The 26,547-nt window shown below is 35.3% G+C and overlaps 4 protein-coding genes and 1 long non-coding RNA gene across 11 annotated transcripts; 3 read left to right on the top strand and 2 right to left on the bottom strand.

Annotated features, from left to right (window-relative positions):
* Window positions 1–260: 260 nt before the first annotated feature.
* LOC113328952 (probable glutathione S-transferase) lies at window positions 261–1,135 on the bottom strand. The gene is made up of 2 exons (XM_026575952.1): window positions 907–1,135; window positions 261–817 (listed from the first exon to the last, which is right to left on the bottom strand). Exons 1-2 carry the CDS (start codon window positions 1,018–1,020, stop codon window positions 440–442), a joined length of 492 nt encoding a protein of 163 aa, XP_026431737.1. The 5' UTR covers window positions 1,021–1,135; the 3' UTR covers window positions 261–439.
* A 2,338-nt stretch (window positions 1,136–3,473) lies between these two features.
* Window positions 3,474–7,068, top strand: LOC113328961. 7 transcript variants are annotated; one of them, XR_003349656.1, is made up of 9 exons: window positions 3,474–3,610; window positions 3,729–3,782; window positions 3,877–3,931; window positions 4,042–4,097; window positions 4,264–4,330; window positions 4,562–4,848; window positions 4,962–5,059; window positions 5,167–5,725; window positions 5,822–7,068. It is a non-coding gene; the product is annotated as an uncharacterized LOC113328961 (long non-coding RNA). The 7 variants fall into 7 exon arrangements; XR_003349658.1 differs by lacking the exon at window positions 4,264–4,330 and having other exon boundaries at window positions 5,167–5,268; window positions 5,417–5,725; XR_003349659.1 differs by lacking the exon at window positions 4,264–4,330 and having other exon boundaries at window positions 5,167–5,268; window positions 5,460–5,725.
* An 8,897-nt stretch (window positions 7,069–15,965) lies between these two features.
* Window positions 15,966–19,138, top strand: LOC113328682 (mitochondrial outer membrane import complex protein METAXIN-like). Its single transcript, XM_026575711.1, has 6 exons — window positions 15,966–16,228; window positions 17,173–17,513; window positions 17,631–17,707; window positions 17,836–17,896; window positions 18,342–18,516; window positions 18,671–19,138. Exons 1-6 carry the CDS (start codon window positions 16,072–16,074, stop codon window positions 18,847–18,849), a joined length of 990 nt encoding a protein of 329 aa, XP_026431496.1. The 5' UTR covers window positions 15,966–16,071; the 3' UTR covers window positions 18,850–19,138.
* A 264-nt stretch (window positions 19,139–19,402) lies between these two features.
* Window positions 19,403–23,330, bottom strand: LOC113328932 (nitrate regulatory gene2 protein-like). The gene is made up of 5 exons (XM_026575928.1): window positions 23,220–23,330; window positions 21,288–22,585; window positions 20,963–21,177; window positions 20,620–20,843; window positions 19,403–20,432 (listed from the first exon to the last, which is right to left on the bottom strand). Exons 2-5 carry the CDS (start codon window positions 22,408–22,410, stop codon window positions 19,529–19,531), a joined length of 2,466 nt encoding a protein of 821 aa, XP_026431713.1. The 5' UTR covers window positions 22,411–22,585; window positions 23,220–23,330; the 3' UTR covers window positions 19,403–19,528.
* A 1,648-nt stretch (window positions 23,331–24,978) lies between these two features.
* Window positions 24,979–25,473, top strand: LOC113328842. The gene has a single exon (XM_026575842.1). The coding sequence runs from the start codon at window positions 24,979–24,981 to the stop codon at window positions 25,471–25,473; it is 495 nt and encodes a 164-aa protein (XP_026431627.1).
* Window positions 25,474–26,547: the final 1,074 nt, after the last annotated feature.

Below are 26,547 nucleotides of genomic sequence, written 5' to 3' on the forward strand. Positions count from 1 at the left end.
AAGAAAACAACTTACAAGCCCAAAACAAAAGTTCATTTTGACCTTCTTTCTCCCATAATCCGTTCACAATAGGAGAGACAAATACTCCAAAAACGTAACTCTCATATTCTCGTTAGTTAGTCTGACACGTTTTTCTTTCTCCATTACATCACAAGAGAAAGAACTTGGACTATATACATATATATGTTTCATGTGTAATAGATTCATTTTTAAGACGCAGTAACGTCAATTCTCACCATGTAAACTAAGGCAGGTTGTAATAGATTCATTTTTCCCTGTCCAGTAAACTGGACTAAGTATTTCATTTCTCGAAAATATTAAAACAACAGAGATGAACAAAATGATAAGAGTTTCAGTTTTTCAGAAAGACATTCGAGGCAGTTAACTGCAAAGTACATAGTATGACCAAATAGAAAAATCTGATTTGATAATCTTCATTTCAAGACCTTGCCGAAACCTGTAAAGATTCTGCTTTTGCTATGATCCAATCCTTTCGAGCTTCCAGAAACACCGTCAATTCATCACGGTTCGGAAGGCTTTCTTTGATGAGTGGAGCTTCAAGGAACCTTTGTTTCCATGAGTGCAAGCGAGGAAATGTTTCGGCATCAAAAATCTTCAATCTTGCGATGTCTTCAATAATTTCCAACCAGTACGCCAAAACTCCAAATGCTATATCCGTTAATCCAATATTTACTCCACCGAAAAATGCATTCTTCCCGATATTGCTCTGTTCTTCCAATGTCTTCAACATATTGTAGCAATCTTCTTTGGCTTTCTCTTGTCCTTTGCCTCCAAATAACAGCCACATGCATAAGCTCTGTATATGTAGACAATCAGACACAAACTAGTGAAATTTCAATGAAAATCGCGGTTTAATTGAATTATTCTGAGAATTCATGTTATTACCTTTTCCTCGACAAATTTAGTCCAAAACCGTGCAACGGATCTCTCGTAAGGATCATTCGGCCGCAACGGGTTGATCTCTGGCCACGTCTCGTCGATGTATTCAAGAATGATCATCGACTCTGAAATGGGTTTTCCTCCATGAACAAGAACTGGGATTCTCTTGTGGACTGGGTTGGATTGTAAGAGTAAATCACTCTTGTTTGAGAGATCCAGAGTACTTTGGATTCACTCTTTATAGATTTGATGAATTATTGAGTTTAAGTGGTGATATTCGCTTGGGCACCAAGGTGTATGATTTTTTGGACTTTTGTTCGATATTTTCGCTTGCGCACCAAGCTGTGAAATGTCAGCATGCTTCTAAACAGACCGTCCAAAAAAGACGATCCCAAAACCGCATACAGATACAAATGGGGGTGAGTGGGCCCTGAGAAATTATACGGGTGCAGGTTTTGTGTTCCCTGCACGGTTTTTAGATCGTCCAAAAGGTAGGTCTGTTTAGAATTTTCAATTAATTAATTTCTTGACCAAAAATCTTAATTTATCCCTTGACAAAAAATTTGTTTTAGTATGACCCGTTGACTCAAAAGGCACGCTATGCGACATAGAATATGTCACGTGGTTCGACGTTTACATTGTTAGTCCAAGCTTACTTCAGCAGTTACGTAAGCAAGTTTGTCTACAAAAATCCATGTCGTGACTAAAATATCAGCTCTTCTAAACAGACCGTATAGAAATTCTTTGGACATGTCTCATCTATGGGAATCCATATTATGCATGTCATTCAGAAAATAGATTCATTCCCGTTTTTTTTTTCCATTTTGGACGAATACATACTACGGTTCAAATGGACGAGTAAAAAATAGTTTGGGTGAAATGGCCAAAAAAAAATAGTAAGGATGAAACTGATTTCATGCTAGCTTAAATTTAAAAAATAGCAAGGATGAAACTGGATACATCCTGTGTAAATTAAAAATAAGAAAAAATATTTGAAAATGGGCACAATGAAACTGGTTACATCCTGCCTATTTTTATATTTTTGTCCATTTAAACAGTATCAAAATCTAACTGTCCATTTCACTCAAGAATTGTTGATTTTGGTCTTTTTAACCAATTTTGTCTTAAAAAAAGAACGATTTGAAATATCAGAGCAATAAGGGCCTTTTTTTCATTTATACGAATAGAATAGTATGTTCGTATTAACCGTAAACTTTTTTGTTATGAAATAAATAAAAATATCGTTAGAAAAGCAAGAGCTCAACGGGGTCTTATCCATCGAATTAAAATAAAAGAGGTGAGGTCCCGTTGAGCTCTTACTTTTTCCTGTCTACAACTCTGTTCATATTATATATTACAGGGATGAACCGTCTGTGTGGACAATTTTTAAACCGCACGGTCTCAAGTTCTTTTGGTGGGTTCCGGTAGATCCCGTCGACGACAGCAGGAATACTGTCTTTGTGAGTACTTTTTGGGAGGTTTTCTTTAAACAAGGTTTTTGTGCGGTATATTATGAAGTTTTGCTCAATTATTATCCTTGTGACCCCGAAAATTTCTAACTAACAAAAACTCTACCCGTTGTGCTAAACTTTGGCCAATTTGTCACGTGATCAACATTTATTTGGTTGCCCGAAATTTACCATAGTCACCAGAAAAATTTTCATCATGTCCAGAACTTATGAATGTGACTAAAATTTTGGTATCGTGAATCATGATCTGAATTTGCTCGGAGGATATTTTTTTTCCTTATATATAGAAAAATTTAGGCTTTAGAAAAAGATCTAAGAGGGATACACAAGAGAGTCAGTGACCAAAGATTCACTGCTCCTCCTGATTGAGTTCTCACATAATAAAGCCAAATTAAAGGAGTCTAAATATTGTAGCCTATTAATACCTTTAAAACCAACTAAAACACAAAAAATAAATTGAAGTTCTGGATTTGTTCCATAATGCTCTTTCCACCTAATTCTTTCACGATAGCCACGGTGAAAACGACCATGAACTGCAATATGGTATAGAGTGTTGAAACGAACTAAGATATCCATTGATTCAGCTTGAATTTCTAAGTTGGTGTGCTGTCATTCTTGAGCCCATGCGAAAGCTAGATCAGCTCCCCCTGTTGATTATCCTGCTCCCAGGTATCATGGATACCCTCTAGTCCCAATGATGTTTCCTGCAAAATCCTGAGCAGCAAGAGCAGTGAAGTAGTTCAGAGTTTCTGGGTCCTGTAGGGTACATATTTTGATAGTTATACCAAACTGACCACTACTGTGAGGGTCCAGGGCGATAGTAGGTTGGTTAACATTCACTAATGGAAAACGGGGTTTTTATAACTCACATCAGAGACCCTCACTACCGGTAATTGGACCGTTGACCAGACATAGCGGTCTCTGATATGATAAAAAAAGGAAAAATTCCGAGAACTTATTTAACCGTCTCTGAATAACAAAATTTATTTACTATTTTGCCATCATTGAACTACCGGTTCGATGACCCTTAATCTGCGATGTGGATCTGGTAGTTTCTGAGACTATATATATCTCGTTATCTTTCTCTCTCTTCACTTCACTTGGTTCATTTCACCCAAATCCTAGCCTACCCGCAGCAGAAAATACCTTCTCCTTGAACACCACCACGAACCAGAACTCGATAAATCTTCCACCTCTCTGAATTTTGTGAAGTTAGGGTTTGATTTTTCAAAAAAAATCAGGTACAGTTAGGTTTCAATTCATGTTCTCTTTATTTTCTTTTCTTATAACTTTACTTGTTGGTTTGGTTGATTCTTTTCATTGAGTTTTAACGATTGTTCGATTATTGGTTGATTCCAGGTTGATTTCTCAATTTGGTGCGGCTATTAGGGATTGATTTTATAAACTTCACAGGTACAGAATTTTGAGTTTTATTTTTTTTTTTCATTCCTTTTTGTTGATTTGGTTGATTCTCTTCATTGGGCTTTAACAATTTTTTCGATTTCAGGTTGATTTCTCAATTTGGTGCCGTTATTGGGGTTTGATTTTACAAACTTCATCAGGTACAAAATTTGAGTTTTAATTTTTTGATTTTATTTCCACTTGATTTTCTTTTTGGTTGGATGTATTCATTGGGTTTTAACCATTATTTGTATTTATTGTTCGATTACAGGTATTTATTGTTTGATCTCAGTCAGACAGCTTAAGTTGTAGGAACATCTTTATCAGGTAAAAGTTTTATCTTATTTTGGTATTTGGGTGATGTTTGGTGTTTTCATGATACTGAAGTTGGGGTTTGTTTGTTTAAATTTAGTCTTTGGATCATGTATTAGGGTCTAGGTAATGAAGTAATATGTTCAGTTTAACTGATTTTGTCTCAATTTTCATGTGAAAGGATTACTGGTTCGGTGATGTTAATGTACAAGCATGCTCTGTTTTCAGTGATTATGATGGAGTAATAGGTTTGCTTTGAAGTAATTGTGTTTTGGTTGATGCCAAATGTAATGAGATTTCAGTTTCTAACAACATGATAGTTATAAAATGAATACTTTATTGCTTGTACGTATATTAGTATTTGATCATGTATGATGTTATTCTTAGTTCGAACTTGGTTTAGAATGATGATTTTTTTTATCCAAGTTAACTATATTTCTGTGTTACTTTGTTAATCTTTCAAAGTTATTTTCTTGTAGACAAGTATGAGATGAGGAGGGGTCGGTTTGCAAAGGACGGACTGATTCAGTACCGGATTGTATGCCAACAAGTTAATGCTGGTTCTCTGGAAGAGGTGATCAAATACTTTTTACATCTTCCAACTGAGAAAGCTGGGAATGCAAAGACCCAAAAACCATCTTGCAAATCTTAACAAATACAAGGACTAGAGAGACAGGCCTGACTTATTGTTACCGGAAACTTACAACTGTACCAAGACACGAGGTTTGAGCAGCTCAAAATTGCAACTGAGCTTGAACTTTGGCAGGTATGTGGAGACTAATTAGTTTCTTAGTCCAAGTATTTGTGTGGAGAATAATTAGTTCCTTGGTCTAAGTACTGTTGCTTATATTGAATATTTGATATTTCATTCTAATGTAGCTGTAATTGATAGTTTGTTCTCCAATGGCATTATGATAAGGCGAAGGCCATATTCTTAACCCCTGCTGTTCGAGCCAAATCTCTTGGTGCAATATCATGTAAGTTATATACCCTGTCTATTATGTATACTGAGGATGGTTGATGTTAACTGGCATCACTTGAAATACTTTCGACCTCTTATGTGTTTGCTTTGGATGTCTTTCAGCTCTGATTCGACACAACAAGCCTGGAGTTGTTGCATTCACGCTGGCAAATGATTACGGAGCTTTGAGAGAAGCACTAGGTTCAGACAAGTTAGGATTCAAAGGTAATTTTCTCCAACACTTGATTAATTTGATTTCTTTTTGTTGTTTGCATACTGGAAAGTCCAACACTTGATTTATTAACAAACATGTCTTCTTTTGTTGATATCTATGATTCTGAAGATTACGCTACTAATTGACTCTTTAACCTAGTGTTGAATTTAAAACTATCCCAAGTGAGTTTCATGATAACCAGGAAAACTCTCAACTTGGTTTAGTACCTGCTACAAGAGAGAACAGTTCAGATTGTAATGTGATAACGGAACTAGGATTTCCTCGTACTATGAGAAATATCCCATTCAATGGAAATAATCCAGTTCAGGTGCAATTATGTTAGTTCATAGTATTTACTTATGAACCTTGGTAGCTATTCGTTATGGCGTATGATTGATGTAATCAAGGAGAGATGAAATACAAGGAGATTATAATGGGAACTACAAACGAGTTTTTATTACATGACAGGTTAGTGAACTATAAAGGAATTGGATTCCTCCAAATGGTTTAGTTAGTTTTTTTTTGTATCCTTATAAATCAGAAACTTACACCTGAATTATGCAGTTAACATCAAGGAGAACACAAGGTGGCGATACTGGAAATGCTTGTGCTGCTCAACTGGGTATAATCCATAACGAAAGAGCTGAGATTAAACTACAACGTACATCTGGTTTACTTGAAAGATAAGCATTCCTTTACGTTACTTATACCCCCATATGAGTTTGAATTACTAAGACCTTAATCTGGTATGCTTCTTGTGAGCGAAAGCATACAAAGTTGATCTGTGACATGTAAAGTTCACTGCATAGCTTAACTTAGCTTGACCAGGTAATAGGCTCACTGCATAGCTTTTCGAGTTTTTTTAAAAGTTATTCTCAATTCATATAGCTCATTTGGACATAACTTGTCTTATAGTTCATCTAGTGATGTTATTTTCTATCACACAGGACCAGCTATTGATCCAACTTTTCCATGGTGTTTACTGTGAAAGTTCTGTTATAAAACACTTACTTACGTTTTACATATTCTATTGTCCTGAGTCTTCTATTTTATTTTGATTATGTTTGAAGCTTTTCGCTTGTGTTCTTTATCCTCAAAAGAGTTTGTTGTTTCAATAGGAGCCTCTTAGAATTAGTTAGGTACTTCGCTTATTCATGCTAGAGTACTGAGCCTTAGTTAGTATCTCCATCTACTACCCTGTTGTCGGATACAATTTGTCGTGATTCAAAACCTATTGAAGAAAGTTATATGTCACTGAAAGCACATAAGTTTCTTTGGTATCTATCTGTGATTGTTAACCTGCATCCTGTATAATTCTAATATTGTAATTGACATGATAAATAAGCTTTGAGATTTATCACATCAATTGTTTTTCTTTATCTGTGACTTGTGATCTGTCTTGTAAATAAGCTCATATAGATTCTTATAGCATATCTTAATCCTAGAGTTACTTATACTCCATCTTGATCTGGCTTCTTTGAGAACTGAGTGAATGATGATAAGTGACTCATTGTGCTATAATTAAAACTGTATCGTACTGTCCAAGTTTATTTTGGTCAACTGATATTGAAAACGTTTTTGTTGCAGGTGCACTGAAGTGTAGGCTCATCATCAGAGTATCGTTTTGTTGTTTAATCAATTGTCTATTATTAGTGCATGTTGTTGTTTAAGCTTAGAACTTGCTAGCTTGGACATGTATTGTTCTGGACTCAGGATTTCCTCCTTTTTTGTGTAATTTAAACCCAATGGATTGAATGAATGAATGTTGAATTTGAAGTTTGACTTAAATTTGAAGTTCCATTTGACTTTCAGTTTGGTTTCCATTTGACTTTCAGTTTGTTTTCCATGTGACTTCAATTTGAATTCCATTTGACTTGACTTTAATTTGAGTTTAATTTGACTTCAATCTGAGTTTCATTTGATGCAGCCAGATTATTTCTGATTCAGCCATTCAGGCATTTCAGTAAATCTGAATCTTTTTTTTTATATATTATAATTTAAATCTGCGACTGATATAATGGATCGGTTCATAGATACGGTTCAGATAGGTCGTTATTCAGATACCCACGGCTTAGGGTTGTACAAAAATAAAATGCTTTATCAGCGACCCTATCAGAGACGGTTAATACGGGTAGTTAAACTCGGGTATATACATGTCCTGGCAGTCGCGGAACTTCTATTTTGTACTAGTGATTCCTTAAATCATCTCCTTCATAAAGAATAAGAGAGTTAAGGATGTTGTTCTGTTTATGGTGGATTTTGTCATAGTTACATAGGTGATTTGTATGGTGGTGGTTGTTTTCTGGCATTCAGTGGAGTGTGATCAAAAATAAAATCACATGTAGTCTTCAAGATGTACCATCAGGCAGTTTCAAGGATATTGCGGCTAGAGTTGTTATTACCAGGACCGAACAAGGAATTCAGCCAATCAGTGGTTTGATCAAATATACCATGACTTGGACCAAGCAGGAGGGACCAATTAGGGGTAGCTGCAGGGAAATTTAACAACAAATGAGTTAGAGTTCCTCTCCGGTATGACAAAGCTAACATATGGGATCAATGTAGTGTAGTATGCTAGTTGTTTTAACATTAGTGGGGAGAATCTCATGGGCACATTTTCATATAAAGATCTGAATGACAGGAGCAATGTCCATTGTCCATAAAGCTTTCCAATTGTTTGTTAGGAGATCATTACTGTAAAGCATGTCCATCTTGGCTTTGTAAAGAGATTTTACACTGAATTTTCCAGTGACAGTGAGATTCCAAACAATTTTTTCCTCCTCCCCTGGATGAATAGGGGCATGAAGGATTGCTTGAGCGAAGGGTTATTGAAGTAAGTATTTATCAGGACAGCATTTCATTGTCCACTTGGGAGGATAAGATGGTCAACCCTGACTATCTCAGACGGACAATTGGCATGTTTAGGGGTGATATCTTTAATAGTTGGGATCCAGATGTCTTCCCAGGTATTTATATTCTTTCGGTTGATGCCTTGTAAGATGTCTTTCCAAATCCAGGAGTCCCCATCTTTAGGCTTAATATCCATGTTCAGAACATTTCTGCTTGTGAGATACTTAACATCCATTAGATGATACAAGAGAGAATCTTTGTCAGTTTCAGGTCTCCACCCAATTTTAGTACTCATGGAGCTGTTGAAGTGCTTTATATTCATGAAACCTAGGCCTCCCATATCCTTTGGTTTTCATAAAGAAGTCCAAGCTTTTGGATAGTAACCTTTAGGTTTGTCTAAGGATTTTCCCCAAAAGAAATCTCTTTTCAGCTTGTTCAGATCTTGATAAGTTTGTTTGGGAAACTTGAAGAAATTCATTTGGTAGGTGTTGGCAATTTATGTGAAAAAGTTTAAGAGGACATGCCTTCCATCTGGGTTAAGAGGAGTATTTTTTTTCCAATAGACAATTTAAGCTTGAGTTTATGCGTTCCAGGTTTGAAAGAGATGATCTTGCTCCTATGGTTGAAGAGTGGTGAGCCAAGATACTTTTAATTGGTCAGCATGACTTGAACTCCCGTAGCATTACCGATAATGGGGATAAGATTAGGGTCAGTGTTGTTGGCTAGAAGAGTCACCGAAGATTTTAAGAATATCCATATGATTTTGATTTTCTATCTTATTGGCTTTCGAGAAGACCATGTAGTCATCAACATAAAGAAGATGATTGATTGTGGGTTCTCTCTTGCATATCTTAATACCAGTGATGAGGCCCATTTCCTCAGCTTGGATGAGAATCCTAGAGAGAGTTTCCATGCAGAATAAAAAGAGGCAAGGGGATCAAAAAGTAACTTATTGGCAAAAAAAAAAAAAAAACAAATGTAATTTATTGACAAAAAAAGAAAGGTTTCACATGTCGAAATATGCTTAGTTTCACAAACTTGTCATGTCACCAAAATTGCCACGTGATAAAAAAATCTACCTTTGGACCAAAAAATATACCTTGTGACTTAAAATTTGCAGCCCGAGAAATTGTTTCCTGACTCAAAATGTGCATCATGATCTTGAATTTGTTACTCTGACAATAAAAAAATGCCTCATGATGGACATATGTCATAATGTGACCCAAATGCATACCTCTTAGCCTGAAATCTACACAAAACCTAAATTATGTCCTGTAAAGTACAAATTGTCTCACGACTAGTAGATATAGCTCAAATTCTGCATAATTTTCTCCATGCATATTTCTTTTTACTAAGAGACCTTAACTTTTTCCCTTCAGCAGGGACGGAGACATGTGAGCGCAAATGGGTGCGCTTGCACCCACTGAAATGTCAAATTTAATAAGATTAGGTTTGGTTTTTCTGTAATAATAGAGTCTTGTGGGTGCAAATATAAATCGCATAATTGAAGTCTTACCATTTCTAAGAGGTCAAAGTTAAACTGATAATTTTTATTATTAGCTTTAGTTTTCTTCATCTTCCCGGGTTACCGACATTATCTCTTTGCAGACTACAACAAAAGAAAAAAGAGAACCTTCTCTTCTCTGTAACTGTGTATCTCTTCCGCAAGAGATTATTAGCTGATGATTCCGATCACAAATCAGTTAAAGGTGACGCTTAAGATACATTCATCACCATGATTTCTTTTTTATTCTAATTTTAATTCAGAAATATATACGATCATTTAGTTCGATTTGGGTATTTTCAAGCTAGGGTTTTTATTTTTTTCTTAATCAAAAGCAAAATTCGTCTTCTCTATAACTATAATCACAGTTCACATAACTAGAGTGAGATTTGTTAAAATACTCATTAATCCATAAGTAATCAGACCCTTGTCTTTTATTTGAATTTTTAGGGTTTTCTCAAAAAAATAATTAATTCATATTGTTTTTAATTGAAGCATCAATCTTTTGTTTTGTTTGCTTTTGTAGATTTTGTTTATTTACAATGTTCTAATTGAAGCATCAATGTAGGTTTATGCAACCAATTCCGTGATCTATGAAAACTCAATTGTCGATGGAGAGGTATTACAAAAGGAAGGCGACAGTTGATTTATCATGGCCTTCAAAACGAGGTGGTGGCAGTACAAATGAACTTGGTGAGCTTGCTTTTTCTTTACAAACTGAAGTGCAAGAAATGGGGGAGGCTGTAGGTTGGTACTTGCGTATACAATGTGAAATGGGGAAGATGATATAACATAGATTAATTAGCATCAGGTTGGGTTTACATGAATGATTTATTTTCTCCATCTTTTGGGCAGTCTTATGGTTATGGATCTTTTGATTTTTGCAGTTGATGTAATTACAGATGTATATTGTCTATCAGACAAATCAACTACAAGATCCTTTTTTTGTTAATATATATAATACTCTTTGGAAAAGAGATGTTACGTCTAATTTACATTTTGCCTATTAGATTCATGTTGTGGTTGGTGGGATGAGTTCATCTATTTTGGCGAAAATGGTAAGATTTACATTTCTGTATATAAGTATATTAGTTGGAATAAGTTTGCTTGCTAGCTCGTTCAACAGTCATGCTTTTGAACTCCTTCTATCTTTATTGCAGGTATCTCAACCATGGATCCAAAGGATAAAGTTTGCATATGCAAAGCATAGTCCAGTCCTGTAATTTGTTTGGTTGAGGAGGAAGCTATGCTAAAAATGCTTTTGGAACTTGATATATATCTTGATGGTTGTGTCCGAATACTAAATTGCAGTGGAACTTGTACGAAGGTAAAAATTTTAAACGGCGATTTTGATTCAGTTAAAATTTTTTTTGTGAATATTAGAAATTTTTTTTCGACCCCACACCGTTAAGTCCTGGCTCCGTCCCTGCCCTTCAGTGACCCTAGTTGTCGGAGTTTGTGTATTTTTCCGAAATGAACATTTTTACAGTAAAGAAAAAATATATAGCCCATTACAGGAGAAAAAATGTTTCCTAAATATGCAGGGTGCAGTTGCCCCAATTATGAAGAATCATAGCACTGTCGACAAATCTAAATGTATTTTTGTTTCAATATCATAGAATCACAATTTGCTTTACAAGCATAATAATTTCTACGCCATACCTTGATCTACCTCCAAATACACGATTGTTTCTCTCTTTCCATATATTCTAGGTAAATATTTTTTTTATGTTCCAAATATTTTTTCACTTGTTCTTCGTAATATTCCTATCCCAAGCTTCAATGAGTTGATTGATAGGATTATGGGAAACCTATATGTGATAACCGCAATCGCACGGTGTCTAACTAGTAGACAGAGGCAAATACGGGTCGAACCTATAGAGCGGTGGAAATACGTAGTTAATATCTCTAATAAGCTAACGAGAAACAATATTTTTGGACTTTTGGGAACGCGGATGAAATAATAAAATAAATAAAAAGAACTTAAATGCGGTGAAAAAGGGAGTTAGTAACCAGGGTCTAAGGTATCCACCACTATTTCTATTCAGTATTGAAAAGAATTCATAATCCGAAATATGCATCTACATCTTTGTTCTATTGCAACACCTATTATCGGTATATTTTCTTTAATGTGACTTGCATCTCCTAAGTATAATCCATCAAAATCTCCCAAGCATGCCTATCAAATTATAATGACAAGAAAATTATTGAAACTATGTATTTATAGATTTGCAATTATTATTTTACGTCGTTTAAGCATAACCCATCAAATGATTTAACCTAAGCATAGATTATCAAATACTATAAAAAATAAAATTGCAAAACTAGATAGTTGTGCTCTTAGGCTATTGTCTCGTGCAAAGCGGATGAAGCAACAATGATTATTCAATATCAAATCAATGGAGTATAAGTATGGAATTATTTGGTTTCAACCATAGAACCCTAATTACAAAATTTAGCAACACATGACAATGAGTTTCATAAAACCCATAAAAATAAAGGCTTCTCTTAAATATAGCCCACGAATTTATTAATCATAACCCATTTAAAATAAGTGCTTAAACTAACCAAACATACCTTTATAATTGTTCCATTAGCCCACAAAATCATACATAATTATTAAGTATTGCCCACAATATGATCATCATCAAATCCCTAAATCAACAACAAAAGGAAGTTCTAATTTTTATAATTAAATTTATTTTTGTTTGACATAAAACATAATTACGGATTCTGACGATGGATTAATACTTCAATTATTTTTATTGTAATCATGGATTCATGATTGACGGGATAAAAAAACATCATCCTAAGGATTTTTTTTATATGGATTATTTTTATGGATGTCGTAGGAAAAAAATCAAATCTTAGTTAATTAATTTTTGATTGATGTTGTTGTGAGAAAAATGTTAGGGAATAATTAGAATATATACACCCCAATCAATTTTAGTATAATCATGATTGAGAAAATGAATATCACTTTAGAGAAAATTAAAATTAGGATTTATTTTGTTTTGAGAAAAAAAAAATTAAGGGTTCATAATTAATCAATTTTTTTAATATACTACAAAGAACAATTACAATCGTTTCGAAGTATGATTAAAAAAAAGTTAGGGCTCGTTTTGATTTTGAGTATAAAGGAAATTTTAAGTTTGATTGTTAATAAAAATTAAGACTTGTTTGGTTTTCCATTATGACTTAAACTTTTTGGACTATGATTAATAAATACGTGGACTATATTTAAGAGAAACCAAAATAAATCTACCACCGTTGTCACCCCGTAATAAATCTTTTTTTTCTCCTCTCTTGTTTTGTCTTCTCCTCCCAAAATACGATGGTCGAGTACCACCGAAAATGAATCCAGCCGAAAGCAGTACCCGGAACGGACCCCCATCTGTCTTCAAATCTCACCGAGTATATCACCCCAAAGTGACATTAGTTTCCATTTCCATACTCTATACCACATCATCAACCCAATTAAAGACTCCCATGTGTCAAGTAATAAACCAAATGACCAGTTAAAGTGTGCCACATATCATCTTCAAAATCTTTTCTACCATTCACGTATTGCCATATCAGTACACAATAAAATGTAAAGGTCTCACCTTAACCCAAGAGAAGTTTAATGGTCTTAAGAACCCCGCTACCTCTTTTAGCGAAAATGCTCCCTAGCCCCGGGTTTTATACCCAACATCTTACACCGCTTACGTGTTAAAATGGTATTGGCTAATTTTTTAAAACAGTTAAATTAAGTATTAAGCTTAATGAAGTTGTATTTACCTGATTGGGAACTGAAATAGCGTAGTTCCTTGCTGACACAATTCTGTTCCCACAAAGGTTATGTTGAGACATAGAGGAACTAAATTGGAAAGTTAAATATGCATATTGTGTAGTATCGAGCATGAGTCTGCAAATCAATTGCTCATAAATGGTGAAGTCTTTCCTTTAACTTCGTTTTGAATCTTTCAGGTAGTTAAGCTTGCAATAGAAATATATATTTTAGTATTAGATGTTCAGATATTTCGAACTTAAATTTTAGATAGTTAAATTTGTAAAATGTTAGCACTTTACAGTTCAGTTTTAAAAGTTGTAATTAATTTAATCTTTTTGATTAATACAATTTTCAAGTAAATATTAATTTAATGGTGATTCAGCTTTTATTTTTAGATTCAGCTGAATCATCTTTTGATTCAGCAAGATCAGTTTCATTTTATTTTATATAAAATATGTTTAATACAGATGTCTACTTCTATCAGTGGTATTGATAGCCTGTTCAAGGAAGTCGTTTCTGAATAGATTTAGTGGCTCTCAGCCGCAGTCGTCTTGAGAAATAAGACTACAGATTTTGGGTTCCCAACCATCGGTGTTTTTATTGAATCGTAACGCTTTTTCTGGCAGACTTTTTCTTAAAAATATTTCAACTACTGAATCTTGGATTTTATCTCCTTAGTAAATTTTGTTGATAACTCATGACGCGACCTATTTTTTCTGGGCATAATTACCAAGCAAACTAGACTATAACATATCTATAAAACCGTGCCATGGAATTTTATAAATGTTATCTCGTTGGAAGCTTTTGAAAAGCTCTGCACAACGATTATAAACAACAATATCAAATATATTTTTTTTACGAAAAAATCCAAAGGTGATTGTTGTTTTTGCAGTGAAACCAACATTGTTATAGACTTCAATCACCAAACCTGTCAGGTTTTTTTCAAACAAAAAAACAAACTAAATATGACCAAATTAACAGTAACCTATGAATATTATTATGATTGAGAAACCCTTATTTACCCATATAAGAGTGTATAATCAAATTTTTTTTGCTGCTTCTTCTTTAAAATTTCTCCAAATCATAATTGACATCTAAAAGATAAAAACGATACATCAAGTCGAACTGAAAACTGAAAACAAAAAATCAAAGTCGAACTAGAAAAGAGAAAAATTGACAATAATCAAGAGTTAAAAATCTCAGTTACTCGGTCTCGGTAGAATGAAAACCTCTTATTTTCTCTTCTAGACTCTCACTCTCCTAAAAAGAAAAGGGCAGTTCGGACATAAACATAAACAAAATCATGGACAAAATACATTTTTTTAGAAAGGGCATGTGAAAAAATTTCAAGAAAAAATGGGTGAGCACGTGACTATTTCCGACAAAATGGACCTGATGGTAGTTTTCACTAAAACCGCATCAGTGCGGATCATGCTCAGGCCTCCTATGCAGACTCAGTCGTAAATGCTAAAGCTCGGTCCATGATTTCAGCAATTACCTTCGGTTGGAGAAAGTTATCTATGTATCTGATAATCTCACTGTAGTAAAGACGGTTAATGAAGCTCCTTCATCACTACAGTGGACAAAATTTTCACTTGTGAATAACTGTAAAGGCGGGTCTTTCCTTGTTTGTAAAATCTAAGTGTGTATTTGTAAATAAAAAATGTAACAAGCAAGTGAATGCTTTAGTCTTAGTTTGGTATTGTTGCGGCTTTTGTAAAAGCACTTTTCTGCTGTGTGTTGTTGTGTTGTGCTGTGAGAAAAAAACAGTTAGACGTTTGATAAAAAATTAATTAAAGTTAAAGCTGATTAAAAAAGCTATCAAACTGTGTTTGGTAAAATAACAAATTCAACCATTGTTGTTGTAGCAAATGACAAAAACAGGCATATCTCTGGAAATAGCTTTACTTAATTTTATTAGGCTCAAAAATAATTAATTTTTTATTATTAAATATAAATATATATAATATTAAATTTATTAATGCTCACTATTATTATGATTGTTAAAAAAAAATTATTTTACTTAAATATAATTTTCATACAAATTTCAAACAAAAAATCAAAATTAAATTAATTAATTTTTATTTTATTTTTATTAGTAACATATTAAAGGAATTGGTATATAAATACTAAGAAATAAGAAAATGATTGTATATAAGTTTAAGGGCAATTTTTGTCACTTATAAAATAAAGTAGAGATAAAAATGATAAATCAAACATTAAATTTAGGTGGGACCATAGCTTATGCTTTTATAGCTTTTAAAAGCCCCTCCTCCCCAGCTTTTAAAAATTGAGGAGTTTGACAAGTGCTTTTGATAAGAAGTACTTTAATTTTTTTTAACCAAACACTAATTTCACAAATTATTGACGTATATAAATTTTAAAAGTGTTTTTGAAAAATAAAAGCATTACCAAACCCTGCCTTAGTTTGGCCAAGTTAGGTAAGCTGTTATGCTTCGTAAATCGTGTTGAAGATTGAAAAAATAACAAAATAAAACTCAGGCCTAAGCACGTGGCTCAAATCAAAACAAATCCGTATTTGATCGAGAACCCAAGCCCAACTTCTACCGATATCCAAAAAACCTCTGTGTTTCTCTCTTCTTCTTTTTCTGCAAGTCATACAGTAGTCTGATAAACAAAACCCTAGTTGAGTTGTTCTCCTTCTTCCACCTCAAAATCAACAAAACAATGGCAGGAGAAGACAAAGAAACTTTAGTTCTAGTTGCAAGAAAACCTAGTTTCGGTCTCCCGACTGGTTGTCCTTCTTGTTTACCTGCTTATTTTTATCTCCGATTTGCAGACGTTAATTTCCAGCTTCAATCCAATCTTACTTATCCTGATTCAGGTATGAAATTTCTGAAAGTTTCCACCATTTTCACTAATTTTTTTTAGTTATTTGCATCATATAAGTATCTGAGTAGGATTAATTCTGAAAAGGGTTTTTGTTTTTGCTCATTGAACTGAATTGTTTCAAAATTCGGTTTTGTGAGAATTTGGGAATTAAGATAAACATGATATAATGGTCAGATGTACATGATTATATGCGGCATTGGTGGAGTCAGGGCATATGAAGTAAGGCAGGATGTATATGGGGCATTGGTGTGGAGTGAGGGCTTGTTCCCCTATAACTCTGCCACTTTGTCTGTCTCAATTATAGAATGGATTGATAGTTTGAGTTATTGGCATCTAGGATCTGCGTGAATTTCTTAGTAGTGACACTGTAGATGATAATGATGATAATGCAATGCCATCTTGTCATTCATATGAATGTCAGATGTATATGAATTTGGGAATTAGCTTAATAGTAGTTAAATGATATGAATGTCAGATGTATATGAATTCGTCATTTACGGTAAGTTAATACTCAATAGTATGAGTAAGGAATTGGTGAGGCAAGATGTATACGGGGCATCAGTGGAGTTGGGGCTAGTTCCCTCCATAGCTCTGCCACTTTGTATGGCTCAATTGAAGAATGGACTGAAAATTGGGAGTTATTGGCATCTCGGGTTTGTGTTAAATTTCTTAGTAGTAGAAATCTGACATTGTTGATGATAATGCAATGCCATCTCGTCATGTACTTCACTAAATGCTGTTATGCTTTTCAAGTTGTTGAATATTTTTGTAAGGGAACAAATTATGGCATATGAGGTATTCTTAAGCTTCTCCAGAAATATTCAACTGATTGTAGCATTTTGCTTGAAAATCTTTCCCTGTGTCGTGTGAATTTAGTGTCCTGTCTTGCTTCTAGTTCCCTCAATCACGTGATGCTGATTTTCAATTTTTTTGTAGATCAAATACCTTATGTTGAGTGTGGGGATTATGTGGCCTTCAACAATGAGAAAGGTGGAGTGATTGAAAGTTTAAAGGAGGATGGTGTTGTTGATTTAGATTCTGGACTTCCTAGCCACACTGTACCAGAATGGTTGGCAATGAAAGCAATGATTAGCACATGGCTTGCAGATGCTGTTAGTTTTGAGCTTTGGGTGGGATCCGATAGAAATTCCGCAGATACAATATATTACTCTGATCTTCCCTGGCCAATTGGAAAGGTTCTCCACGTTATGCAAACCTCCAAGGCAAAGCAGCTACTTGAAATTACAAAGGTTAATTCTCAAAGAAGAGAAACTGAGGTACTGTGCGGCTTTCTCTTCATTAAATTTCTTCAACTATATTAATTTAGATACTAAAGTCATTCTTAAGGTGTTAGAAACAAGCTCCATTACCTAATAGATTCAATATGTGGACAGATCTATAGGAAGGCAACCCTTGCATATCAAGCAGTATCAACACTATTAGGCGAGCAGACATTTTTCTTTGAGAACAGGTGATGTTCCATTGTGGATCAGTTTTCTTATTATGAAACGTTCAGTTAATATATTTCCTTACGGAAGTCTATCGTTAGTGACTAATGTGAATGTTTCGTTTTTGACCTGTTTTGTCGTCTGTGAACAGGCCAACAAGTCTAGATGCAGTTTTCCTTGGGCATGCACTTTTCACCCTTCAAGCTTTACCAGTGAGTTCCACTTCTATTTACAACATTCTAGGACAATGGACTGTTGTCAAGTTGTGCATTTGGAGTGTGTTTGGAAATTTCCCACTGTGGCTACTCTGAGAAATTTTGGACTTCAGCTTTGATCTTAATTTTATTTAAGTTGGAGATAGATATGTGCAACTTGTCTGAGATGGAGCATGTTTTGTCATTGCCCTGGAAATAAGTTTCTGGCTATTATAATATCCCCTCCGTTTCACAAAGATAGGCTTGTTTCATGTGTAATTTGAACATGATACAAACTTATCTTTCTGAAATGGAGGTAGTATTTAACTTCTAGCTTTAATGATCTTAATTGCGTGTTATTCTGTCCGTCTTTCTTGATTGACTGGATTTGGTCTAACACTTGAGATAAAGTACTATGCATGGATTTTGATGCTCTTATGTATGTAATTTTCTTTGACTACAGGAAACATCTTTGTTGAGAAGCAAGCTCTTGGAGCATAGGAATCTTGTAAGATACTGCGAGGATCTAAAGGGGAAGTATTTGGAAGTAGTCCCATCATCTTCTTCAACTATCCCCAAGTCCCCTTTCGACACTTCATCATCTTCGACGCCAAAAAGAGGAACCCGATCAAATTGGAGTAAGAGATACATTATTTCTCCATTTTTTGCCTTTTATATTAACTAGTCCGATAATACTCAGATAAGTAATGTGCGTTAGATATCAACTTTATTAACACCATTCTGGTTATAACCTTCAGTTACTTGTATCCCCTGAATATTGTATTTTGCCAGGTGCAAAGCCAAAAAGCAAACCCAAGAGAGAAAAGACAGAAGAAGAGAAAACATTCAAAAGAAGAGCCAAATACTTCCTCGCAACTCAATTTGTTGCTGTTCTGGTCTTTCTCTCTCTCCTTGGTCCTGGTGGTTCTGAAACCGAGATGGATGGTGATGATATGGAGTATGACGACTAAAAGCAATCACAGTTTTCCACCATACCAACCTTGTTGTGAAGTGACAGAAACCGATTTTTCCTTTTGATTTACCTGTTACTGAGTTGAACTTTTAGCCAGTAGTCTGATATTTTTGTGTGATGCATTTTTGTTTCTTCCGGAGTTTTCCTGTATGGCCCTTTGAGCTGTGAATGCAGGCATTCACTGTCTAACCCTGCATTTCTTCACAAACATGGTGAAATTTTGATATAACATTTTAGTACAAACTCCAATTTGGCCTGTCAATAAATAAAAACACAATTAGAAAAAATATTTATTTACTTTAGTATGTGTTTAATCTGACAGAATGATTGCAGTCTTGCAGAATATCATCTTAGCCCTTGATCCCTTGGATTGGAGTTAACAGGGGGCCCTTTTGGATTGGAGTTAACAGGGTGGGGGATGGCTAGCATTTTCGCAATTTCAGTATTTCCGTTCGGTAATGAGTTCACTGAATTACAAATTCCAGTGAACTCATTGAATTTCTTAACCTTTTGCCAAGAACGACTGAGAAAGAAGGCTGCAAAGTGCAAACTAGGCTGAAATTGCCAGTCAAATTGATCTTGATTTTGATTCTAACTATAAATCACATTTACAGTAATTGAAAGTTTAACTAAACAGCTAAAAGAAGAAGAAAAAATATTAGCCCCGATAATCCGAATTACACCCCAATACTTCTTGTTCCTTGCTGGGTTGTTGTCGCTCCTTGTTGGGTTGTTCTTGCAACAATCTCCCATTGGTTAACCAGCTCGGCATATCCATCTGCCGAGCAAATGGCAAATTCTGACAAAGAACTAATTGCAACAGACATACCAGCACACAATACATTCATGGCTACCTCGGCTGTTCTTTCTGCAGTCATAAAAACTTCTTCTTCTTCTTCTTCTCCACCTACTTCCATAATCTCCAAATCTCTACACGAGTCGGGCAAGAACCCAACGCCACCAAATCTTTTTGATCCTACTGGTGTCCCGATACCGACATATCGCTTAGATCCTCCTGGAGTCCCGACACCAGCATACCGTCTTGATCCTCCCGGAGTCCCGACACCGACAAATCGTTTTGATCCTCCTGAACCTGGAGTCCGTCTGGAATCATCCTTTAGTTGCTGTGTATATAATGATCCCATCCCTGCTGCAAAGAGGTCTATCCCGCGATTCGCACCTATCACAGCCTGCACAGGGCCTTCCTGCATAGCATCTAGAAATCTAGACCACTGAATGCAGATTCCGAATATTGCTGGTGCCCCGCTTGAACAACGAGGAGAGATTGGTAACTTTGATGTATCAGTATCACACTGCATACACCGCAGTAGCCAATCTTTTAATGCATTGACGTAGGACCGTTGAGCAGTGACCCATGACTCAAAGCTAGTTTTCCAGTTAAGGAGTTCAATCTCCAGATTTACAGCCGATTGAGCGAGTCGGTGTGGCTCATTAAATATGTCTCTTGGCTTACGTGAGGTAAGTTTTGAAGGCGAACCGGCCAATAACAGCTTGGCTTCATCAAGCGTTCGTTTTTGTGCTTGGTGACATGCAGCCATTACTTTCCACATCCTCGCTAACCTGTAAAGTGTTGTACCATGTTAGTTTACTGCTCAGGTTCAGACGATAAGCCCAAAATGTTCATTAGAGATACAAAACCATGTTGTTTGTTATGTTTGAGAGTGTTCTTGGATGGAAAATATCTGGTTTGTAAAACAGAATCAGAATGATAGATATATTGCTAAAAGTAAACGAAATGGAAACATACCCTTGTACCAATTCTACAAGTTGTGGTTGCAGTTCTTCATCCCTTAAAGTTTCAATCCTTTTTGCTACTGCTTCAACCGAATGTATTGAAACTTTGATTTGGGTATGAAGATCTCTAATGGCTGCTCTTGTTTTATCACATACATTAGGATCTTCTCCTTTCACATCTTGGCTCCTTAGTTGCATACATTTTTTCTCGTATGCTATCCTTATACGTTCTCCTGACTGATTTAACAGGAAAAAACCCAAAAAAACAACATTAGACTGATTGCGTCCTGCTGCATTCTTTGAATCCAAAACCTTTACCTATTTTTATAAGAAACCTTATGAGAAAATGAATGTACCTTGACTTCTCCGTAAAGCTTCTTCTCCCACGCATACAATCTGTCTAACGTTGACTGATGACTCCCCGATATCATACATGACTCTTCTGAGAATTCACTACTACTATCACAACCGTCATCCTTTGAACTTGAAGAACTAAGGAAGAATCTAGAAGACGATGAACGAGATGAGGAAGCAGAACGAATCAATGCTACAGGATTCAACATTTTCATAGCTACACACCACCACAAACAAAAATGATATAAGATTTCACACAATGATACGCATTACATTGATATGTTCAATGAAGAACAAGCATAAAAACACAAAGTTGGGATCAAATACCTGTCACTTCATTAGATGTTGAAGCGTACTGAACTTTGCTAGCCTCCAACATGGTCGAAAGTTCAGTCATGGAATTGCAGACTATCATAAATTGACTTTCTATATCCTTGATTACCTCTGCCATACTAGTAGGAGGTCTTCTATTTACATAAACAGTATAACCCGGTGTTTCTTCATTCGTTTCTCGACTGCCCACAGCATTATTATCTTGATTTCCACTTGCAACTCCTACTGCACTTTGTGCCTCCTCTCCTCCAACACTCTTGGTGAACTGAGATGTTAGTCCTTTTACTTCTTCATGGTCACAACATATATCAGTATCGGCTTCACTGTCAGATTCATCATCGTCACAATCTTCAATGACAATTGTCTCATCAACATTATTCAAATCAATCTTAATTCTTTCGCCTCTAATTTCAAACTCTTCACCTTCATCTTCAGCTCCCTCTTCTTCTAAATCCGGAATACCTTCTTCTTCTCGCACTTGTCTAATACCTGAAATCTCATCATCCATGGCAGAATGGTCTAAACTCTCCCGAGTTGGGTATCCATAAGTATCTAAAGATGTAAATGGGTTCCAAAAAAAGTCCCATTGTGAATTCTGAGGTGATTGAGGAGGAAAACTAGGCCTTCTATTAGGAGACGGAGTATAATATGAAGACACATTCATGTCTGGAGGAGATTGCATAGAAAAGAACCCATCGATTCCGTAATGATTCATCGGTGGAAAAGACTCAATTCTCACAGTCTCAGGTGAATGAGGTCTTTCCTCTACAGAAACTGCTGAATTCCCACCTGATCTAAAGTAATTCACTCTAAACGTCGTATTAGTCTCCGACCCAATTTCGGCTCTTGAATAAGATTTTGAAGGCATTGAGATGATACCAGGGCTGCTACTTTTCTTTACCGGAGTAGTAAACGAATCAATAAAAAGCTCACGAGGCTCGTCACCTTCTACATAATTCCTAAGTGCAGCTGACACCCGTTTCAAAGACTGAATATATGCATTATGACCTGATGCAAACGTAATCCTTTGTTCTACTGCTAGTTGTATAAATTTTCTTCTATCTTTACATAACTTAACCGCTTCTTCGTTCTCTAATTTCGACGATGCACATCCCATTGCGCTCGTATATAAATATACCTCTATATATCAATTCTTTTTCTCTATGAACCTATTAAGATGTCTTAAGGCTTAACTCAAAACTGAAATAACTTACTGAAAAGTGTGAATTCCTTACCACCAACGCCGCCACAACCACCGCCACAACCACTACATTCATAAAACTACTGTGAACCTGTTCAAAACAGAAACAAAGGAAAGCATTAAACTCATGAACAGTAAAAGTAGAATTGCTGAATCATGTGAATAATTACAAGTACAAAAAAAATAAAAAGATGCTGTTTCTAGTTTCTTTGAGGCATTATACCAAACATCTAGCGTGAGCTAAGAAATTCTTCAGTGTTCTTTTCTTTGTTCTCAAGTCTATTAAAAGTAATGGAGAATCTTTTCAGTTTCAATCAAAAATTCTCCCAAAAATAAAACAAATCTAATTATAGAAAGTTCACTGTGTTTTGGATCAAATCAGAACTATACACCAAAAACCCATGTTATTAAACCCGGAATTTTACAGTAATTAGTTCTGGAAACCAGCAAAAATAAGAAAACAGAGAATTTTCCAGAAAGAGGAAGCTGGAAGAAAAATACACAGATTAGATTTAAAAACCAAAACCCAGCTTCTAAAACACAGTAAATTTCGTATTTTTGACAGATTATCAGAAATATAGTAAGAACAATCATAGGAAAAACAAGAGAATTCTAAGAACAGAGGTGAGACCTTGTTTGAGATAATCAAAGAGAAACAATACATGTTCATGAAAATGGTTTTCTTAATTGTGTCAATTAGAGGGAGAGTAAGAAGGAGAACTGACCTGTGATGGTAGGCAAGAAGCTTAAGCTGAAGAAGGAGAAAATGGAGATTGATGAGAGAGAGACGATGGAGAAAAAAAAGCAACGGTCAAAATCTTTAAGGCGGAGGAGGAAGAAGGAGAAAAAAACAATAAAGTTTAAAAAGTGAGAAATTAATGGAAGAAGAATGTGAATATAATATTGTTTTGGTCGTTATTTTGTTTGACCTGAAAATTTTATTTAATATCGTGAATGCCATTGGGTTCTTTCTAGCGGCCCAGTTTTAAAATGACCGAAAAACCCTCATTTGAGGTATACAGGATAATTTTGGGGCATACATAATAAGATAAAAGGTGAGTTGGAAATAGTATTTCTAGGCTATCCCTTATCCAACCTATCTTCATATATGCGAAAATACCCTTATGTGATTAGTGTTAAATTAGTGTTAATTTGATTAATTAGTTATTAATGATTATAGTTTGTTTAGTGTTAATTTAGGATAATAATTTTCTTTTTAAAGATAGTTAGTGATTTATTTTAGAAAAAGAAGGAGGAAAGAAGAAGAAGAGGAGGAAAAAAACTTTTTTTTTTCTTTGTGATCTTTGTGATTATTTAGAGATGTGTGTACAAATTCGAGTGAGGAAGGTGAATCTTCATCACGTAAATCTAAGAAAATACATATCAATTACGATGGAGATCCATACATGGGTTATTTGTTGGATTATGAAAATGATTTTACCCAAACTCAACTTTTTTCTCAAGCTCAAGATGATTCCTTTATGGAGCCAAATCCCGAAGATGAGTACATGGATGAGGAACCCAATGCTAATATACACAGGTATGGTTGTAGACATTGTTTAATTTCCGTTTTGTAGCTTGATTTCACCAAAAGTTATGATTTTTGCAACTAGTTCGGCGCAACAGAGTTAAGTTCGATAATATGTATCCCGAACCTTAATAAATAAGAACAGATCGGTTTCCGCGATTGATATATATATACGCCGAATTGTCATTCAATTATTTTCGCGCCAAATAATATTTAGGGTTCGGCTTAAATATGATGTGGTAATATAAGTCGAACCTTATACAAAACAAATATATGAGTTACAGTGTAATGTTCGGCTTACACGTGATCCAGCCGAATAATTTTTGTTTTCATAAATTTCAAGTCTTGTGGTTCGGCTTATAATATTAGTGCCCAATAAGCCGAATCCATGTTTGACAAGTAGTTCGTCTTTCTAGGTAAAGCACGAATTAGCCGAACCTGTAGCTCGGCTTTCATAGAGTACTGCTTGTGAGCCGAACCTGACCCAAAATCTGTGTGATATTGTTGTAGATTGTTCCTGAAATGGAAACTATGGAGGATCAACTAATGTCATTCATGAAGATACTAAAGATCACTTCCAAACTTACTTGGTAAGTAACGTAGTTTATGTTTTTATTAATTTTCAAGTATGTTGTATGCAAAATCATTAATAAAACTTAAGTTTTGTACTTGTGGACATGTAGACGTGGAAAACTAAAGAAGAAGCTGTTAAATGGGTTGAGGAACATGCTTGGAAAATCAATTGCGTCCTAGTTAAAGGTAGATAAAGTTGAAAGGAGCGGGTTGAGATGATTTGTGAGAGGGGTGGGAAGAAAGTAAGCAAGAAGAAAAAAGGTGAGCCATATGTTGGGAAGACCGGGAAGAAATATAAGACTAAAACAAGGAAGATAAATTGTCCCTTCAAGATCGTCTTAAATTGGAACATAAATGAAAGAGTTTTCACAATGAATAAAGATATGGATTGCCGTCATAATCACCCACGTCCAAAGGATCTTCATGGACATTATACAGTCGGAAGACTCAAAGCTCATGAATATGCGGAGGTAGATAAAATGACACGAGCACGAATGGCACCCTCTAAAATTCTTAGCAAATTGAAGGCGGATGATAATAATAACAAGACTACGTTGCAACAAATTTATAACGCGAGAAGTACTTTGAGAAGAAAGGATTTTCAAGGCAAGTTGTTGATGCAACAATTATTGTGGTTGGCGCAAAAGAATAACTATGCTTGCCAAAAGAAATTGGATGATTTCGGCCATGTGATGCACCTTTTTATTGCCCATCCGGAATTCTTAAAGTTGGCGTTATGCTTCCCACAAGTTCTCATATTGGATTGCACTTACAAGACCAATAAGTATGAGATGCCCTTGATGAACGTTGTTGGTCATACGTCAACCAAGTCAACTTTCACCGTTGTTTTTTGTTTTTTGGATGATGAGTTGAAATAAAGCTATGTTTGGGAATTGGAACAAATGAAGTTAATCTTCTGGGAGGATGCTCTTCCAAAGGTCATGGTAACCGACCAAGAGGCGGTATTGATGTTTTCTATAAGGAAGGTATTTCCGAACGCGCAAAACTTTCTTTGTACCTTTCATGTATGAAATAATTTTAGGAAGAAATGCCAAGGGATAATCCAACCACCCAAGTTTAAAGAGCTAGAAAAGATTGTTGCATTACCGGATGGAGAACGAGAAGTGAAGAATAAATAATTCAAGAAAGCATATGAGGCTAATGAAAGGATGTGGGCATGATTCTCCAATGAATGGGATGCTTTGACTTGATCTATCACCGAAGAAGTGTATGAAGAAAATGTTGCAAAACTCATTGCGAATTGGGGCGTCAAATACCCGGAACTCATTATATATTTACGCAAGCAATTCTTGGATACCAGCGCACATATATTTGTTAGTGCATTTAAAAACCACCACAAGCACTTTGAAAACCAAGCTACAAGTATGGTAGAGTCGTCTCACTATCGTTTGAAGAGGAATCTATTTGGGTACGTGGACACGTTCGTCACGGTGTTTGACGCAATTTAAGACTATTTCATGAGTGATGTTATACGAATTAGAACGTTATTCGAAAAAAATTCTAATGATGAAGCATGATGATTTACCGGATGATAAGTGGCTCCGGGGACTAACCCATAGGGTCTCTCATTTTTGCATCAAACTTATAATGAAGGAAGTGGATTTGATGGACAAAATGGATGCTAACTGCCAAGAAGAGTGTGTTTGTAAAATGAGGGAAAGCATGGGACTTCCGTGTCGTCATGAATTACTTCTGTACAAGGATTGTCTTATACCTTTTGAGGATATTGATCCTCATTGGAAACAATTGAGTTGTGATCCTATGCCCGACGAGGACGGTGATGTAGATATTTGGGACACACCTTATGGCAAAAGGTTGGCCGAAATGTATCGTGGGATCTTGCGACCTAAAAAACAAATATTATGGCACAACATGATGCCAATCCTCTATCCCCACACCCAACAAGGTATATTAGAACCGGAAAAGGGGAC

The sequence above is a fragment of the Papaver somniferum genome, unplaced genomic scaffold (assembly GCF_003573695.1).
Source record: "Papaver somniferum cultivar HN1 unplaced genomic scaffold, ASM357369v1 unplaced-scaffold_114, whole genome shotgun sequence".
Classification (NCBI taxonomy): domain Eukaryota; kingdom Viridiplantae; phylum Streptophyta; class Magnoliopsida; order Ranunculales; family Papaveraceae; genus Papaver; species Papaver somniferum.

Bases quoted from the DNA above. Each gene is read 5' to 3' on its own strand.
- LOC113328952 (XM_026575952.1), bottom strand. From the start codon at position 1,020: ATGATCATTCTTGAATACATCGACGAGACGTGGCCAGAGATCAACCCG. The intron at 818-906 runs GTAATAACATGA...CTACATATACAG, and splicing joins CTAAATTTGTCGAGGAAAAG to AGCTTATGCATGTGGCTGTT.
- LOC113328682 (XM_026575711.1), top strand. From the start codon at position 16,072: ATGGCAGGAGAAGACAAAGAAACTTTAGTTCTAGTTGCAAGAAAACCT. The intron at 17,708-17,835 runs GTGATGTTCCAT...GTCTGTGAACAG, and splicing joins ACATTTTTCTTTGAGAACAG to GCCAACAAGTCTAGATGCAG. The intron at 18,517-18,670 runs GTAAGAGATACA...GTATTTTGCCAG, and splicing joins AGGAACCCGATCAAATTGGA to GTGCAAAGCCAAAAAGCAAA.
- LOC113328932 (XM_026575928.1), bottom strand. From the start codon at position 22,410: ATGGGATGTGCATCGTCGAAATTAGAGAACGAAGAAGCGGTTAAGTTA. The intron at 21,178-21,287 runs GTATTTGATCCC...GGTGGTGTGTAG, and splicing joins AACATCTAATGAAGTGACAG to CTATGAAAATGTTGAATCCT. The intron at 20,433-20,619 runs GTATGTTTCCAT...AACACTTTACAG, and splicing joins CTTGTAGAATTGGTACAAGG to GTTAGCGAGGATGTGGAAAG.
- LOC113328842 (XM_026575842.1), top strand. From the start codon at position 24,979: ATGGATTGCCGTCATAATCACCCACGTCCAAAGGATCTTCATGGACAT.